The 18,891-nt window shown below is 34.8% G+C and overlaps 1 protein-coding gene across 7 annotated transcripts; it reads left to right on the plus strand.

Moving 5' to 3' along the window:
• Positions 1–8,300: 8,300 nt before the first annotated feature.
• LOC132640887 (uncharacterized) lies at positions 8,301–18,230 on the plus strand. 7 transcript variants are annotated; one of them, XM_060357686.1, is made up of 10 exons: positions 8,358–8,486; positions 8,905–8,994; positions 13,843–14,062; positions 14,172–14,422; positions 14,566–14,769; positions 15,026–15,133; positions 15,225–15,617; positions 15,718–15,786; positions 17,834–17,886; positions 17,981–18,230. In XM_060357686.1, exons 3-10 carry the CDS (start codon positions 13,873–13,875, stop codon positions 18,018–18,020), a joined length of 1,308 nt encoding a protein of 435 aa, XP_060213669.1. In that variant the 5' UTR covers positions 8,358–8,486; positions 8,905–8,994; positions 13,843–13,872; the 3' UTR covers positions 18,021–18,230. The 7 variants fall into 7 exon arrangements, with proteins under 7 accessions (XP_060213666.1, XP_060213669.1, XP_060213667.1 ...); XM_060357690.1 differs by having other exon boundaries at positions 8,431–8,486; positions 8,913–8,994; positions 17,834–17,890; XM_060357688.1 differs by having other exon boundaries at positions 8,473–8,594; positions 8,913–8,994.
• Positions 18,231–18,891: the final 661 nt, after the last annotated feature.

Consider the following 18,891-nt stretch of genomic DNA (forward strand, 5'->3'; position numbering starts at 1 on the left):
ATGTGTGTACAGGTTTGGAGTATTTGGCCAGTGTATTGCATTGCATTGCACATCATTACTTTTATTATGCATCATCACATGGCTTCTTATTTCTAATTTGGTATGTTTTGTTGTACCTTTGTTGTGGCATGGATCGGATTATGGACTAGACCGAAATTGTGGACTAGTGACTCTACCTAGTTCCAGGACTTAGAATTGTTGATTATAGACTTGAGATTATCGAGACTTGTGGTTTAGAAGCTTCACCTTAGGTTGTGATTCGGTTATGTGATATGTTGTGACCTTGATTTGGGTATTATGTGCCTATCTGCTTATCTTGATTGATTTTATACTTATATGCGTGAGCTAATCTTAGTCGACCTATGATGCTTACTCAGTACGTGTTGTTTGTACTGATGCTACTCTTGTTGTACTCTTCTTTTGAGTGCAGAGTTTGTTGCTAGTTCCAGTTCCTTTCATCAAGAGTGATCCGAGTCTACTTGATCGAGATTCCAGGGTAAGCTTTGGCTAGGTCCGCACCCGAAGACTCTTCCTATATTTAACTATCTACTTTGTATTCTTGAGACAGTATTGACATCTGAGATTTCTATTTCTTACCAGACTTTCATCTTCTTGGTAGTAGCTCTTGTACTAGTCCAGACCAGATTTTGGAGTTGTTGTTATTTCCGCACTTGTTATCAATATGATTTGAATCTGTTAACTAAAATCATTGCTTATTTTCGCACAATTTTATAAATGATTAAAATAAGTTGGGAATGGTTCGCCTACCTGGGAGGACAGTGTAGGTGCCATCACGATTCACGAATTGGGTCATGACAGAGTATTTGAGAATTGGCGGACTTGTGGATTAAAAGCTTACATCTATGCTATGATAGAGAATATTGAGACCTACTGTGTTTATTATTGTTGTGTAACATTATCCGAACTTGCTTAGTGACTGTAATTGATAGCTTAATTGTGTTACTCGATTTCTACACATTTGTATCTGTTAGCTAATCGTTGTCGGCCTATGATACCTACGAGTACGTGTGTTTGCACTCATGCTACTCTTGCTACACCTTTGTTTGGGGTGTAGAGTTGTTCTAGGTTGATGTTCGAGCTATTGGGATAGATTTCGAGAATTTCACGGTGATGTCCTGGTGAGCCGCTAGCCGGATCTGCATTTCTGGAGTCCCTTCTTGTATACTATGTCTATTCAAACCTACAGACAATGTTTACTTACTTTTGGAGTCAGTATGTCATTTCAATTTGTAACACTCCGTAAATCCAAATTAGGTGTGAATGTGTTAAATGAGTGTTAATGTGACATTTTAGCTATATGAAATCCCATTGGGATGAGTTTGGGTGAAAATAGTTGTTTCGAAATCAAGACAGATAGTGAGGCGCATAAGATTCGATAGAATCGACTACGTTTATGGAAGGTCTATATTCCAGCCTTATTCCATGGAAATCTGTTAAAAATTTGAGAAAACTTAAAACATGAAAGTTGTAGACCTTTGAAATACCTTTCTAAAGATACATTGTGGATCGCAAACAGAACTCTGTACAAAACGTTATGCCCATTTTTCTGAACCACACTTGGCAGACGCCAAAGCGAGCTGGGAACTCGCTGAACGAGGGCCAAAGTGAGGTTTGAACTCGCTCAGCGAGGGGTGAGCTCGCTCAGCGAGCCAAGCAGTACTTCGCCCCAGGCCTATAAAAGCGACCCTTGGATGATTTTATGTCATTTTTGACATTCCAACTTCGTTCTAAAGCCCTAAGCACCCGTTTCTCTCCTCTTCTCGTCTTCCAACGCCAAGATAAGATCGATCTAACAATTCCTAAGAAATTATAACATTAATTCATGATTAGTAACATGATTCTTCAACCAAAACATAGGATTTCCAAGGTTAATCCTTCTTCAGCGATTCAAAGCTAGAGTTTTCGTATTCTTCGTCAGAGAAGTAGTTTAGTTCGTTAGATTGAAGCAATTACAGGTATGTAAGGCTAACTATCTACGCTGTAAGGCTAACTATCTACGTGTTATTGATCTTCCTCATGCCTCATTCTTCATGATTATCACGAGTTGTATCAGAAATAGAGATTTGTAGTTGTTCATGATTATCATTCTGAATATTGTGAACTCAATACATAATCAGTATAGACTCGTGTTTTCTATCCCATGAGCCTCAGTCATGAAAACTCAGTATGCTTATGGACAGTTAATGCTTTAAACTCCATAATCAGTTCATGAATACATGACTCAGCATAGTAATGTTCAGTATTCCGGTATTATGCATTACAGTATGACTCTCAGTTCCTTAATATAAGTTGATGAATATTGTACTTTTCAGCATGATTCTCAGTCCTTTTAAATAGATTGTTTGATGTCGAACACATGTGTTTTGGGCCTAAGGCCACAGTTATGTATACGTATACTTAGGCCTGAGGCCACAGATTTATGCACATATATTGGGCCTGAGGCCACATATTTTGATCTCATTTAAACAGGTGATTCTCCGTTCAGAACATGAAGTATTCTTATCTTTACTTCTTTGTTCACTTCAGTTATTAGCTTCAGTTTCAGCACTTATTACATGTTTATTGATTTGGGCTGCCCTTTCCCCGAGCACCCCACTTACAGTTTTTTCTTTCAGTTGCTTTACATACCAGTACAATTAAAATGTACTGACGTCCCTTTTGTGTGGGGCCTGCATTTCACGATGCAGGTATTGATTTACAGGACGACGGATCGGCTCGCTAGGATTCTCGTATCAGCTACTCAGTGAGCCCTAGTTCATTCGGAACGTTATCCTTATTACAATCATGTTTTCAGTATTTTAGACAGACAGGTATGCCGGAGGTCTTAATAGTCAATATTTTTAGTACTATTCAGAGCCTTCATAGACTAGAGTAGTAGTCAGTCAGAGTCGCATGCTTTTTATGTTAGCCATGATTGGAAACTTTGTTATGTTCATACTTTGCTCGGTATTTCCACATTCGGTGATTTATACAGTCAGACTTTTAGTATATCAGCATTTGTTAGTTTTAATTCCGCATTCAGTATGTTTTGTTATCACATGTTGATTCAGCCAGCCAGTTGTCTCGCTCGGTCATATGTAGTCAGGCACCAGGTGTCGTGTTACGTCGAGGCCCAGGTTCGGGGCGTGACATAATTCTTGTAATTCATTGTAGAAGCTCTTGTATCGTATAAGACCATATTTTGAGAAATACATTTATCAAAGTCTTGTTTCCTGTCACGAGCCAACCCGCCATGACTGGCACCCACACTAACTACTAGTGGGCGAACCAACACATAAGTCATCTATTCATTCAAGTCCATTTTTATATCAACCAATTCAATAAGTTATTAACCATTCAAGCATAAGATAAATCAAATTAATTCATGCCATAAAACGATGAAGTAAATGCGGAAGTCCTAACTATTACAAACCCCAAAATCTGAAGGTCACCGTACAAGGACTCTAATATAAAACATGTCTAAGGAATGTAATCTGTCTAAATAAATAACCAACAATGTTCGGAATAGAAATAGACATCATAAAAAAAGATCTTCGGGCTGCCTGGCATGGATAGAAGATCACCCTAAATCTGTCAGCAAATGGCCTTAACGCTAGATGTGACGTCCGGTAGCAGTCTCTGGATCACAATCTGCACTCAAAAGAATGCAGCAAGGTAGTATCAGTACAAACACTATGTACCGGTAGATATCATAGGCCGACTAAGATTAGTATCATGCATACATCATAAAATCAATAAAATAGAAAAGCTAGCCAACAACACCAAATCAATAATCCAACAACAAGTTAACCAAGGATATTACGAATCAAGTCACCCAAAGATATCAAGAATCAAATCAACAGAAACAACATACGGGAACAAGTCTACCAACAATAACCATATACTCGCTGTACACACATGCTAACTGATGTCATTGCTCAGTAGTCATGACTTGCAGGGGACCCATGGTGTCTATGTACCACTCATTCTGGATACTCATCGGACCCGATCCATAAATCCTCCGCTCCGGAAAGAACCTCGGACGCGAATCCATATCATGTACCACTTGTTTTCAGAACGAACCTCGAACCATGAGCTCATAATCTAGGAGACATCCTCACCCCAAGTCAAGTGCCTTTTTCATACATATACAATAGTATTTCTTGTCCTGTAATTTTCAATAACCGAATCATCATTTTGTATCCCAATTTCACCTAGAAGATCATAGTAACTTCTCACCACAACAATATCAAACTGTAGGTTCCAACACAATAAATAGTGGCATGAAGCCCACGCAGTCACTCGAACAATTGCATATAGGATTTCAACCACACACACATCAAGTTTGAAGACTAGACATGCTTTCTCCTATCGAATTCACAACACATACAATCAACTAATCAAATCTAACTCAAGTAGACTGTAACCTACCTCAAACGTAGAGCTAGAATAATGCGAATCACTCCGCTACAGCTTTTCCCTTCCATAAAGCCTCGGAACGCTCAAAGTCTAGAAATTAGAATGCTCAATAACTCATAATTTCCCTACTCACAAAATTAATTCAAGAACACCCTTCCCTTTAGCCCCATTCCTAAGGGTGAATGATTTCTAGGTGTAAAACAATCTAACAATGGCCTTAATAAGCACCAATGATCAATTTATAAAGCTATTTAATCAAAACAACAATTACAAGCAGTTTCCATGGTCAAGCTACCATTTTTATGAAACCCTAAGTCTCAATTCACTTAGTTCATGGCTCTAATGGCTCAACTCTTGATTAAAAGGAGTTAACCCAAGCCATTAAATGAGAAACAAATGATAACAATCATAACCCAACAATTATAAAAGGTCTATTAGGTTCTAGGGTTACTATTACTAATTCACCATTGGAGACCCATAAAAGGGATAATAATCATGAAGATGATAACGTAATGATTGAAAGGGATGGTTGAGACTTACCTCTCAAGAATATTCTTGCCCTGGCATGGAAATTCGCCCTAGATGCTTGTGGGGAACTATTTTAGAGTTTTATAAATAAAGAATTCAGAACTAAGTGTTTAAAAACCGAGAGTCTGCCCCCGTCGACCGCTGCGGCGGTCAAATCACAGCTGTAACGGTCTCGCTATAGCGGCCAGGTGCTCGCTATAACGAACCACAAAGAAACTGACCCCGACCATGGCAGGACATCCCGCTATAGCGACATCACCATAGTGGTCCATTGCGCGCCACAGCGGACACAACGAATATTGACTGACCGCTTGCGACGAGAAGCTCACCGCTATAGCGGTTCCGCCGTAGCGGTACCTACCCCGCTGCAGCGGTACCACTGAGACAGTAGGCTCGTAATTTTTCCCAGTTTTTCACTCTACCACCCAACATTTCATCCAAAGCCTCACAAACACAAACAAAACATGCACATAGACATAAAAACACCATACGAACTCACCGGTGGCTTCGGAATTCCCAATGGAGTTCTAATTTCCTATGTCACCCCCTGATGGACTCAACCTAATCAAACAACAAGCACAAACAAGTCAAGTTTTTAGTTTTTAGACTTATACAATTGAGTTTCTATTAGCTCGTTCTACCCTTGGGAAGGTTCTATTGGTGGGGTGATCCTATATTTTCCATAACGACCGGGAGGGTCATTACACTTTCGCTTTTGTCTATGTTATTAAGGTGTTTAGTTTATTCTTCTAAATGTTTGGATTCCGCACTTGTTCTCTAAAATTGGTAATGACTTTTGGGAAGGGCTCGCCCACCAGGGGATAGTGTGGGTACCCGCATGACCCGTAATTTGGGTTGTGACATCTCAGCAGTATAGAAGTCTAAAATTATGGGTCATAAAACTTTTCCTCATTTGTACAAGCTTCGATAAAAAACATTCTATGTGAATGAGGATACTTTATAGGGTTTGGGCACTCAACCTGGAATGCATCCTCACGATTTTTCTCATGAAACTGGGTTAAAGACCTTAATGCTGCTTCTCGAAAAGGACTAAAAAAGATAGTATAATTCAAGAATGGGGTTGATTTCATAGACATGGCACTACAAGAAAGTAGAGATACGACGACATTTATTTGGTGACATTTCAAATAAATGTCGGGAAATAAGGAATTTCTTGACATTTATGAACAAATGTCGTAAAAAGAACGACATTTGATGCCAAATGTCATAAGAAGAACGACATCTGGGGCAAAATGTCATTAAAACAACGACATTTAGTCCCAAATGTCGCTAAAATAACGACATTTGTTAAAAAATGTCATTATTTTTAACGACATTTAGCTGAAATGTCATTAAAACAATGACATTTGATACAAATGTCGCATAATATTATCAAATTTGTTGCAAAATGTCATTGTTTTTAATGACATTTGGCGAAAATGTCGTTAAATAATGACATTTGATATAAATGTCGAATACATTATGACAATTGTTTTAAATGTCATATTATTAGTCACTAATTATCGACATTTACACCTAATGTTGGAAAACTAATCTTTTTTAAATTATCCATCATTCTTTATAGGACAAAGGTCAAAAATTTCCCCCGGACAATACAATTAAGAGAAAATTTTATCTTATGTTATATTTTGGCCATTCCATAAAGTTCAAGGACCAATACGGATCATTTGCAAAGTTCAATGACAAATTCATTTAAAATCTATCACCCTAAACAATTTATTTAAATCTCAAGAATGATAATTAAGAAGTCACTAATATTGTGAATAATCTTTCAAAGAGGACAAATGCATGTTAGAGTACATCAATTTTAATTAATTAAATGTGTGAATTATTTTTTCTTTAATATATCATCACTTAATTATGATTTTTAATTACTTTCTACATACATTATTTGATTTATCCAAACCAAATTTGAATTTAATTGCTTTGTCAATCTGTAGGAAATCTTATATATAGTTAGGAGAGAAACAAAATTATTTACCTTTAAACACCATGAATGATCTAGGTTTGTTCTATATACCATCTTCGTATGGTGGCGCGATGTAGCTACGTGAATCCACGTTCGAAGGACATTGTACCAAAGTCATATAATTAGGACCACAATATGCATGGTTTTATTCTGTTTATGGCATCGAAGGTTGTGTTCTTTTTTGGGCTTCTAATATAATTCTCATTCCTTTTTGGCACCTACGTTAGAGATTGAAGGTATTTGCCCCCCCCCCCCCCCCCCCCTTGAATTACAAATAATCTAAATTTCTGGCAAGGATAAAAGTTTAAGTCATCTGTAGAAATATGAAGATTGATAGTAACTCAAAAAACGAGCCTAATTGAGAATATTGCGAGGATGTATATCATTTGAACATCCTTTTTAAAACTAGCTATAGACAATCGAAATTTACAACTATGGGTGGGCATGATACGGTATTTAAAGCTTCAGTACGGTAATTTCGATTCTCGATTTCTAAAAATACTATACCATTACCATATATATCAAATTAATTCGGTATGGTTCGGTTTAAATACGATTTTGGTATTTTGCGTTACTACGATAAATCAGTAATCATTTGATCCACTTCAACTTACATATTCATATCGTAGAGAATTATGACGTTCTGCTATTTAAGAAACGTCTCAATTATATCGTACTATAACAACTCACACATGTAAAAATATTCAAAAGAAAATACAAGTAATTCCCTTATTACGTAAATCGATTACACGAAAAGATACTTCAATCAAGATAGAGTAGGCAAAGTTTCAACATTTGAACAATTTTAGTTTTGTAATCGTACTAGTTTATATATTTGTTAGTATAATAACACTAATTTTATGAACTGTATATGTAACTATACTTCGGTATGGTATTCGTTATTTTAGTATTTTCTTTATAAATATCAAATACCATACCGAATGCCAAAAAATTTAATTGTATACCAAATACCGTATCAAATACCATAATATCAAAACCGCGATATAATTTTTTCAATTTTGGTATGGAAATAGGTATCTATGCACCCCCATTTACAACTAATATTAGAGATTTCTATACATGTCTTTAATTGTTTAACCATTCTTATTTAATTACCACGAGAACTCAAAATTAGTGAATACATATAATATTAGTTGTATATTTAACCAAACAGTTGGAACTAAAATATGTGATAAAAATAATATATTTAAGATAAATATATATATGTAAGTCATCCAATAAGTCTTGTAAAAGTAATTATAAAAAAAGGAATTAAACTTAGGATGTGAAAGTGCCACATCATGCTCCTTAAAAAACAAAAAGAACTCCTATTCAGCAAACATACAAAGACCCATTTCAAGACCCATTTCATACGAAGACCCATTTCAAGAGTTAACAAAACTTCCTATTTTGGCTCAGTCTTTTCTCAAAAATCAGTCCCATTTTGGTTAAAATTGGTTGAGTCCGCCCACTAATACATTGTGCTACCGAAAAATATGGAGAATTTTAGATATGGAGCGACATATATGGAAGAAAAAATAAATTGGCGGTAATATTTTGTTGGGTTTCCCTCCTTTTACTTCTTTTTTGCTTAAGATTTTAGGGCTTCCTCCATTCAATTCCTTTTTGGCTGCCCTTGAGGCAAAGAAAATTGGAGGTAAAATTTTAGGGTTCCCTCCTTTCAATTCCGAATATTGGCAATTTTAATACTTGGTATTTTTTCAAAGCTTGGAAAAAACTTTTGGCCGTGTTTGAGGCGAATCTATTCTTCTAATTTAGATCTTTACTAATTTTAAAATAATCTGAACTAATTATACAGAGATTACTGCTGATTGTTACAGAGATTTGTGCGTTGGAACGAAATTTAGAGTTGTTGAAGTACTTATATTGCGTTCACACATTGTGTAATTTCATTTGAATCTCATTCGCACATTCTATTTGTAGTATCAGTTAACAGTTTTTCATAGATTTGCAGTTTGAAGAAGACGGGAAAAGGAAGTGAGCGCTATTGGAAGAACATTCACATAGTGTTCAAGACTTTTTTGAGGTGTTTGCAGGTTCTTATCTATCCTCTGTTTTGTTTAATCATACTGAGATCTAATTCTTTGTTATTGTAGTATTTAAAATAATAGTTTTTTTGTGTTCTGAAAGTATCTTAAAAGTTTTTTCTTTCATATCGTCTCTTCATATTTGTTTGTAATCTAACTAGATGGTATATGTGCTCTTCTTTGACCAATTCTTATACAAGAGATGCATAAAATTTGATATCATAATCTAGGTGTTGTCGATGCTTACCAATAAAAAAAATGGAAGAGGTGACTCTAAAAGAACTTAAACATATATTCAAGCATATTTACCTCTAATGACATTGTTGGTGCAGTTATGAATTCTTAAAAGGTTACTTACTTTGTTACCAATGTTCTTCAGAATTTTGAGGTCATAGAAACTTTAGGTAGATCTTGCAGGATGAATCCTGATTACATTGCAAGTGAGTATGACTTCGGGTGCTATAAACCTTGGATCCCATTTCAAAATAGTTAAGAGATATCCTCTAATGAACCAAAGACCTTCATAAAGAATTTTATAATAACTTTCAGTTATTTGGTGATCTGAATAAGTAGTAGTCAAGGCGAGCTAATCAATATTATGGAAAGTGAAGAACTGATAAGTACCAGTAGGCGAGCTATTGACAATTTGAAACATAGTTGAAAATAAAATATTTTATCCCTTAATCAAAACTTGTCGAAATTGTGGAAGATGCTGCATATTATCTTGTTAACAATTGCTGGATGTTGAGGCATGGTTTCTCTGATGACTAGTTTTTATATTGTTGCCTCCTTATTCTCCTATCTTAGGAGTTTAATTGGAGCATTGCCACTTCCCCACCCTTAATTGGCCGGGGGTTATATATAGGGGAAATAAAGAGAAAAAAGGAGGTGGGTGGGGCTTTTTTCTTCATGGTTGTTAAGAGCTTTATGCTTCTTTTGAAAATACTCAGTTGTTAATATCAACTTTGCTATTAGGAGAGATCAGCTAATACACTGCAATTTTAAGAGTTATTAGATGGTGGTCCTCTCGGAATATTAGGCTGATCATGTCTGAATGTGACTGACAACATGAAATCACTAGAGACCATTTCATAATCTTGTCTAAAACAAAGCACTAATTTGTCTGAAAATTTGCCTTCAATGTTAAAGACCTGAATTGTACATATTTTAATGATTCAAAGAAGTATGTAAAGCTTTTCTTTTTGGTCTACGTTTATCATTAGAATGTCTGAGATGTTTCCCCCTTTTTTTTAATCTAGTCTCTTGAGTGTACTAAAATTTCTCCAGTATCTAAGGGACTGAACTCTTTACTGGTAGATATATTTCTTGTGATTCTTTAACTTCTCTATTAATATTCTTGTTTAATACTATAAATGATCCATGATAGTGATTCGGTGGTATGCCTAAGAAAATTGCAATGAAAGTCAGTGCTGCCTCAGATTCTACTTAAAATGATAGTATACGATCCATATCATCCTTCCAAGATTGTTTATTATTCTTCTTTACAATGGTTTAAATTATACAAGAAACAAGAAATTGGTGGTTTTTTTATTTGGAGAAAGACATTTCTTTAATGGAAAACTAAAAAATTTGATGCTGCAAAATAGCTTATTTTATAATAACTTTCAATTTTATAATAACTTTCAGTTTTAAAATAGCTACAACCAATTCTTTTCCCAAAATAACTTTTTTTTTCCGATAATTTGTATAGTTTTGCTCTGTTTTCAGCTGATTACGTCTGAATTTGTATGTTGTTGGCTATCAGTTTTGAAAAAAGCTAGTTTTGTTGGTTGCTGCTAGTTGGCAGATTCAAGAGTTTGCCAAATTACTTCTATATCCACTACAAGGTTTGTCTGCATAATATTTGTTGAAGAAGTATCTCTAAGATCATAATGGATGGGATCATTTCCTATGTGTTTAGCTTCTATATCTATAGCGCATGTATATATATATATATTTTTTTTTTCTTTTTCTTTTTCTTTTTTCTCAATATTTTAGTTGATGCTGAATGATTATTTTTAGTTAATTCCTTTTGTTATATGTGAAGGTTGTATTCTTAATGGATAAGAGTTGGCTAAACATATCGCATAGGAACAATCCTTTATATGAGAATGGAGCTAAGGAGTTTCTTCATTTTGCCTCATTAGATAGGCCTGATTCATCTGAAATCTTGTGTCCATGTCGAAAGTGTCGTAATATGATATTTGTCCCAACAGATTTGATCGTTGAACACATTGTGGTTGATGGATTTTTAACTAGTTATACTACTTGGATTTATCATGGTGAGAGATCATCTTCATCAGTATCTGTTGATAAGTTAGATAGAGATGATGAAATGCAAGACATGTTACATGAAGCATTTGGGATTCCTCCTACATCTGGTTTTGTTGATATAGACATTGATGGTGATGGATTTGGTGGATCGAATCTCCACAATAAAGGGTTTGATAAAAAGACTGAAGAATTTTTTAATTTATTGAAAGAAGCTGAACGTGAGTTATACCCTGGAAGCAAGTATTCGCTACTTTCATTCCTTGTTCCTCTATTACATTTAAAGTGTCTCAATGGGTGGAGTAACAATTCATTTTCCATGTTGCTAGAGTTGTTAAAAGATGTGCTTCCTGAAGGTGAAACACTACCCAAGTCCTTTAATGATGCAAAGAAAATTATTAAAGATTTAGGACTTGAATACAAAAAGATACACGCATGTCCAAATGATTGTATGATTTATTGGAATGAGATGAAAGATAGAACAGACTGTAAGTTTTGCAAAGCACCAAGATACAAACATTTCAAAGGTGAATCGGTTAATAGCAGTTCAGAAATCTCTAAAATTCCAGCAAAGGTGTTTAGATATTTTCCATTCATACCGCGGCTTCAAAGACTATTTATGTCGGCTAAAACATCTACTGAAATGAGATGGCATGCCGAAGGTCGCACTAGAGATGGGGTAATGCGCCATCCTGCTGACAGTATTGCTTGGAGGAAATTTGATGAAGCGCATGTAGATTTTGCTCAAGATCCTCGAAATGTTAGACTTGGATTGGCTTCAGATGGCTTTAGTCCATTCAAGTCTATGTCTATCTCACATAGCACATGGCCAGTTGTCTTTGTTCCATATAACTTGCCACCATGGTTGTGCATGAAACAACCATATATGATATTATCAATGATTATTGATGGCCCTCGTGCACCGGGCAATGATATTGATGTCTATCTACGACCCTTAATTGATGAGTTAAAAGAATTGTGGGCTGGTGTGGACACTTATGATGCATCAAACAATCAGATGTTTCAAATGCGTGCATCATTGCTTTGGACAATCAGTGATTTTCCAGCACTAGGTAACTTATCAGGATATGGTGTGAAAACTAGATATTCTTGTCCATGTTGTCTTACCAAGACTAAATTTACAAGATTGAAAAATGGACGGAAGTATTGTTTCATGTCTCATAGGCGATGGTTACCTCGTGGGCACAAGTTTCGAAAAGATAAAATTATGTTCAATGGCCTTGCGGAGTTGGAGGTAGCGCCTAAACGGTTGTCAGGAGTTCAGATTCTTGCGCAATTGAACAATATTAGAAATAATTTCAGAAAAGATCCATTGGCCAAATCTCTTAAAAGGAAATGGGGGGATGTTGATGATATTGATAATGTGTTGCAAAATATATAGAACAAAAAGAGCATATTTTTTGAGTTGGAATACTGGAAGGAAAATATGATCTGTCATAATCTTGACACGATGCATATTGAAAAGAACGTTTTTGACAACATATTCTGGACATTATTGAATGTTGATGGCAGAGGCAAAGACAATTTAAATTCGCGTTTGGATTTACAAGAGATGGGGATCCGAAAGGCTTTGCATCCCAAAAAAAAAGCTAATGGCAAATATTATCTACCTCCTGCATGTTTCACATTGAGTAACACGCAAAAAGATATGCTCTTACAAGTTTTAAAAGATGTGAAAGTACTAGATGGATATGCTTCAAATATCTCTAATTGTGTTGATCTTAAGCAACGCACTATGCATGGGTTGAAGAGTCATGATTGCCATATTTTAATGCAACAACTTCTTCTTATTGCCTTGCGAAATCTCTTGCCAGTGAATGTCCTTAAGCCATTGATTGAATTAAGTAATTTTAGAGGCATTTGTTCAACAACTATGCAGATAGGTGAATTAGAAAAGCTCCAGGATCGAGTTGCAGTAGTTCCTTGTCATTTGGAGAGAATAATGACAATATACCAAGAATCTCAAGTTTGTATTGTTTAGCTGTAAATGGGTTAGGGGCTCATTGAGAAAGATGATTATGGATTTCCTCTTGTGAATTTTAATCATCTACTCTACACAAGGCATCAGTTATCAAATGAACCTTTCATTTTTGCATCTCAAGCTCAACAAGTATTTTATGTCGATCATCCAATGGGAAAAGAGTGGCAAATTGTTGTTAAACTTAAGCCAAGAGGTTTTTACGATTTAGGTGAAAACACACCGGCAATTGAGCATAAGGAAGGCCATATGGAACTGTGGCCTGACCAACAGCTTGATGATACTACATTTGAAAGTGAAGATGATATTGAATGGGTTAAGGAAGGAGTATTAGGGATAGAAGTTGACCCGCAAACTCTGGAAATTAATGAAGCATTTGATGAAGATGACAAAATATCTTAGTTCTTATTTCCATTATAGTTATTGTCATTATTTTAATAAAGATGCTTAGTGAACAGTAATTTGGTGATTTTTACTATGTTATTCAGTTGTTAAAATCTTGTGTGCCTGCATGTCTTATTATTTGACCTGATAGTTATATATTATTTTGAACTTTTAGATAGTAGAAAATATTTTCAATTTGGCAGGATTCATAGTTTTTGAGAAGCATCGTTGAAATGGCAAGAAAAAGACAGAGAAATTCTAGTCAAGACAGGCTTTCATCTAATTCCTCGGAGCAACAAGGACAACAAGTGGAAAGTGGGGCAATGCCTGAACCACCTCAAAATTGGCCACGAAATGAAAGACAACCTATCCAATCTGGTAATTTGTCTAGAAATGATTCACATGATATAGAAAATCTTCCAGGTATTATACTTTTGTGATAATCTTTTCTTCCTCTATAGTATAAAGTAGTTAGATAACTGATTTTTATAAATAATTAATTCCCCTTCTTTTTATCTTTGATTATTTGCAGATTATAGTGAGAGTGAAGAACAATCTAAGCGGCCTAGGGGCCCTACTATGATGCACTCAGGATGGGGAAAAGACGGTGACAATTTACATGTTGAATTGAATGATCGTGGACAAGTTATTGGTCCAGAAGCAGCTAGATTACATTCAAAACTTGGTGTGATAGCACGAAATGGCATTTTAGCGCCATTGAATCATAGATATTGGAGGCTTGTTCCTGATATGTACAAGGATATAATATGGAGTGACATTAAGGTTCTTAATATAAGCAAAACCTACATACTGAGATGTTTTTATTTTTATATATTTTTCTTGTATAAATGAGTTGTGTGTTACATATATATATATATATATATATATATATATATATATATATATATATATATATATATGTGTAGGAAAATACTGATGCAACTGATGATATGAGACGCATTTTGATGATGTCAGTTGGATCTAAATGGAAAGAGTGGAAGCATGAAGCAAAACGTATTGGCTATGACCCGTATAATACTGATATTGACCGCTTAGCTCATCGTCCAAAGAGGGTTGCAGAAGATCAGTGGCGTTCATTAGTTCATTATTGGAGTTCAAAAGAAGCAAAGGTATTCCATTAATATCAATAATCATTTTCTGCTGCTCCTTGACTATTATCTCATATATTATTGTGTTAATCTTTTCTAGGAAAAGAGCGAGAGAAACAAAGAAAGTCGAAAAAAGTTGACTATACCATACACATCAGGAAGAAAAAGTCTCGCTCAAATTATAGATGATGACTGACATAATCACTATCTATTTTCTGCAATTTATGTATTAATTCTTGATTCCTTGCATATTTTACGATAATCTCTTACTCGACAGATGACAAAAGAGAATACTGGTGTAAAGCCAACTCGTATTGAGGTGTGGAAAAAAACTCACACTAGAGAGAATAAACAACTAGTAAATGACATAGCCGGTGAAGTTATGGTAAATTCTTATTCTTTATAAATATTAAGGTACTTTAACTCCATTATAAGATTCTATTAACTTTCCGTCAATTTACCTTTCTTTCAAAAAGAAACAAATGGATGATCTTGCTGAGGTGTATCCCGAGTTAAATGTCCCTGGAAGTGCTCGCAATGATATATATTCACAAGTAATGGGACCAGACACACATGGGATTGTTCGAACTCTAGGAAAAGGAGCAGCTCCAAGTTTAGTTTATGGCCCAGTATATAAACGATCACAGTTGGAGCAACGAGATTTTGATGCAAGGGTTGAGATAGAAGTTCAAAAAGCTACCGTAGCAATCCAAATTGATATGGATAAAAAGTTGGCTGAAGCAAAACAAAATATGGAAGCAAAAATGGATGAAAGAATGGATGAAAAGGTGAAGGCTGAGATGCAAGCATACGTACAGAGTATCGGTTTTATGAATGGCTCAAACAATAAATCAATCAGTAATGAAGAGGTAAACAATTTTGTGCTCGGTACACATTTTTTTTCCTCTTTAAATTAACTTTGCCATTTATTTTTCCTTTTAATTATACTAATCTTCCTCTTTGTGATAGCTTTCCCATAACTCAGTTGAAGACCGCCAACAATCATTATCTCCTATATCAGTTGTTCCAACAAAAAAGGTGCGTTTGCACGTATTGTAATTAGTAAACATTGAAGTTTCGAATGTGATTTTCCAGGTGTTGTCATCTCGTGTTTAAAGGAGAGTATGTGTTGTGCTCTTCTAATTCTCTGTTGACTCTTTGAGTTGGGGTGTTCTATGTAAGATCTTTGTTTGCTGTTCTTCATGATGTTCTGCCTTTTTTAGTTGGGTTATGTGTTCTTTTTACCCTTTTTGTTGTCATGTTCTCTCCTACCAATATGTTCGTGTTGTACGAATGAGGCTGTGAGGTTAGCAACTGGTTATGAGTTTCTGATAGATATGATCTTGAACAACCACTTTTAGATCTTTGCTTTAGATTTCTTTACTCTCAATTTATGATTTTCAACTTCATGCTTGAATATATAGATTTCGTCTGATAAATTGAAGAAACAAAGTGTCAGTTACAGCAAGCTAATTACCTGCTAGTTCTCAGTGTATTTCCTTTTTCCTTGTACTCCTTTTAAAAATTTATTTTAATCTCCTTACTATGTGTGTGCTCTAGAGAAAAATGAACTATGGGTACTCTGCAAGAGTTAGAATTTGACAAGTTTGACTAGCTGTGGATAATTATGGTGAGGCATGTTCAGAAACACGTGTTTTATTTTTGTCTTCAACCATGTTTTGCTGAACTCATTTGAACTTCGTGAACAGTTTGTGGGCTCATTTACTAAGAGTTTATTGTGATTTTTAATGATGTGACTGTTGAATCCTTGAAATAAATTAAAAGTAGTAATACAGTCATTGTGTTAGCACCTTGGAATCACTTTCCCACTGAACACCAAGATAGGTCTTTACCTTGGATTTTTAAAAACTTTGTGGAGCTCTGTTGGTTGTTTTTGTTGTCGGTTCATTTTTTGCTTAGATAAACTTAAGGAAGCTGATATTCATAGTCCAAGGGTGTATTCCATCACTCCGCCAACTCTCAGATTTCCTATTATTTCTCTTTTTCTTGCCATGATATTTACAGGCCAAAACTAAGTTGTTTTCCTTGCTCCCTGAGATCTCTTCTTCCTCTTTTCCTCTTTGTTTCTTCATATCACAACAATCTGCACTTCTGCAGCTTGCAAACTTCCATCAAGTTCTTTTTATTATATGGTACATCACTAGAATGTCATTGTGTCAGTTGCTAGGTAAAATCATGCGACAATTCAGTTCTGTGTGGTGGCATGCTAGTAAAGGTATATAGTGGTTACATGATTAACCGTGACCATCACACTTTTATTCCCCTTCACATGTAAAGCAGACACTGCCTAAAAATTATTAGGATCATCATAAAATGTGCGGATTGTCAATGTTCATCTGTTGCTCTTGTCACTTTTCTTTATTAGAAAAAACACCTTCTGTGTCAATGTTACCTTATTCAAAAAAAGAAAAAAACACCTTATGTGTCTCTTCTGATGATTGAAAACTTCCCATGAGATGAACTGTAAATTTTCCATCAATTTGTCAGTTAAGATTTGGTTTGGTTTGATTTGAGGAAAGTTGTCATTGTTTGAGTGCTGAAAGGCATGGTTTCCTTCACTGACTCAGCTTGTCTTCTGCAGGCCCCTTCAATGAAGAGGCCTCTGGGGATTGGTAAAGTCAAGGATAGTTTTTCAATTCCAATGTCTGTTTATATTACATCACAACTCCTTGTGTTCACATTCAACAACTACACCCACCCTTGAGAATTGTGAGGTAACCACCCCATCTTGCGTGAAACTTGGTGAAACTAAAACTCTGACGAATGTCATATGGTTTCTGAAGTATATGAAACTTGCAGACGATTTATTGCTGCACTTGCTAAGCTATCCTATTATGGAACCTGTCAAGCTACTCTTAGCAATCTACTAGTACTATTTTTCTTTATATTTAAATTTAATTGAGACAAGCTGGCCATGTTACGACTATAAACTATAATTACATATGATTAATTCTCATTAGTTTTTAATAAAAATTGACGTGCACTTGTTTGTTAGCTATTTAAAAATTGATGGGTCTATTTCTGGATGGTGTTTTCTGATTTGCCAAAGAATATTTCTTCGCAGGTTAACTTAATCAAGAACACCACAAATAATGGAGTTGACACACAAAAAAAGAAGTGGGTAAGTTTGGAAAAACATGTAAAACACTTTTAAATTTTTTCCATTTATTGCATGCTTTTAATTCTATTTTTCTGTCTGATTCTTTTGCAGCACTTTTGAAGAGTGTGTGATACCAATTATTGGCAAGTGATGCTCGAATTGTGGAAAGATGAATTCCATTTTGTCTTGTTGCAGAATTTATTCTAGAAGTTTAGGGAATTAAAGAGAGAGTTTGGCGTAGTTTCATGTTGAAATCACTTTAGCTTTTATGTTTTAGTTAGAATTTGTTTTATTTGAGATAGAACAAGAAGTCCTTTGATTTGACAGCGTCTAACTTGCAAGGAGACCTTTCTCTGCTATGTCCTTTGAAATACAATTGATTGACTTTTACTATTTCATAATATTTTGTTACATTGTGTATAAAGGTTGATCTTTATGATTGTTTGATATAAATATTTTCTTTATGATGAAAACTGAACAGTGACTTATTATTAATACTTTTGAATATTTGATACCGACATTAGTCTAAATGTCGGAAATTTTACATAATAGCAAAGCGACATTTAACAAAGATTGAAAATAAATGTCGTAAATTTTTTGTTGACAATTTCACAAAAATGTCAAAAATAGCAAAGCGACATTTAATAAAGGTTATAAATAAATGTCGTAAATATTTTATTGACATTTAACAAAAATATCAAAAATACCAATGCGACATTTTATAAAGGTTATAAATAAATGTCGCAAAAGTTTTACCAACATTAGTTTAAATGTCGGCAATTTTAAGTGACGTTTCCAAAATGTCGTAAATAAATGTCGTAAATTTCTTACCGACATTTGCCTAAATGTCGAAAAATTTCCGACACTGAAATATACGACATTTGACACAAATGTAAATTAAATGTCGGGAAATGAATTTGCGACATTTAAGAAGCGTAATACGACATTTATATAATGTCGTCGTATCTCTACTTTCTTGTAGTATGGTCACCTAACTTTTATTTTAAGCAAACTAAATTAAA

This window comes from Lycium barbarum, chromosome 5 (assembly GCF_019175385.1).
Source record: "Lycium barbarum isolate Lr01 chromosome 5, ASM1917538v2, whole genome shotgun sequence".
Lineage (NCBI taxonomy): Eukaryota > Viridiplantae > Streptophyta > Magnoliopsida > Solanales > Solanaceae > Lycium > Lycium barbarum.

Excerpts from the sequence above, each read along its gene's own strand:
- LOC132640887 (XM_060357683.1), top strand. The coding sequence starts at position 8,434 with ATGGAGAATTTTAGATATGGAGCGACATATATGGAAGAAAAAATAAAT. Across the intron at positions 8,487-8,912 it reads GAAGAAAAAATAAATTGGCG|TTTGAAGAAGACGGGAAAAG; the intron begins GTAATATTTTGT and ends ATAGATTTGCAG. Across the intron at positions 8,995-11,032 it reads CTTTTTTGAGGTGTTTGCAG|GTTGTATTCTTAATGGATAA; the intron begins GTTCTTATCTAT and ends TTATATGTGAAG.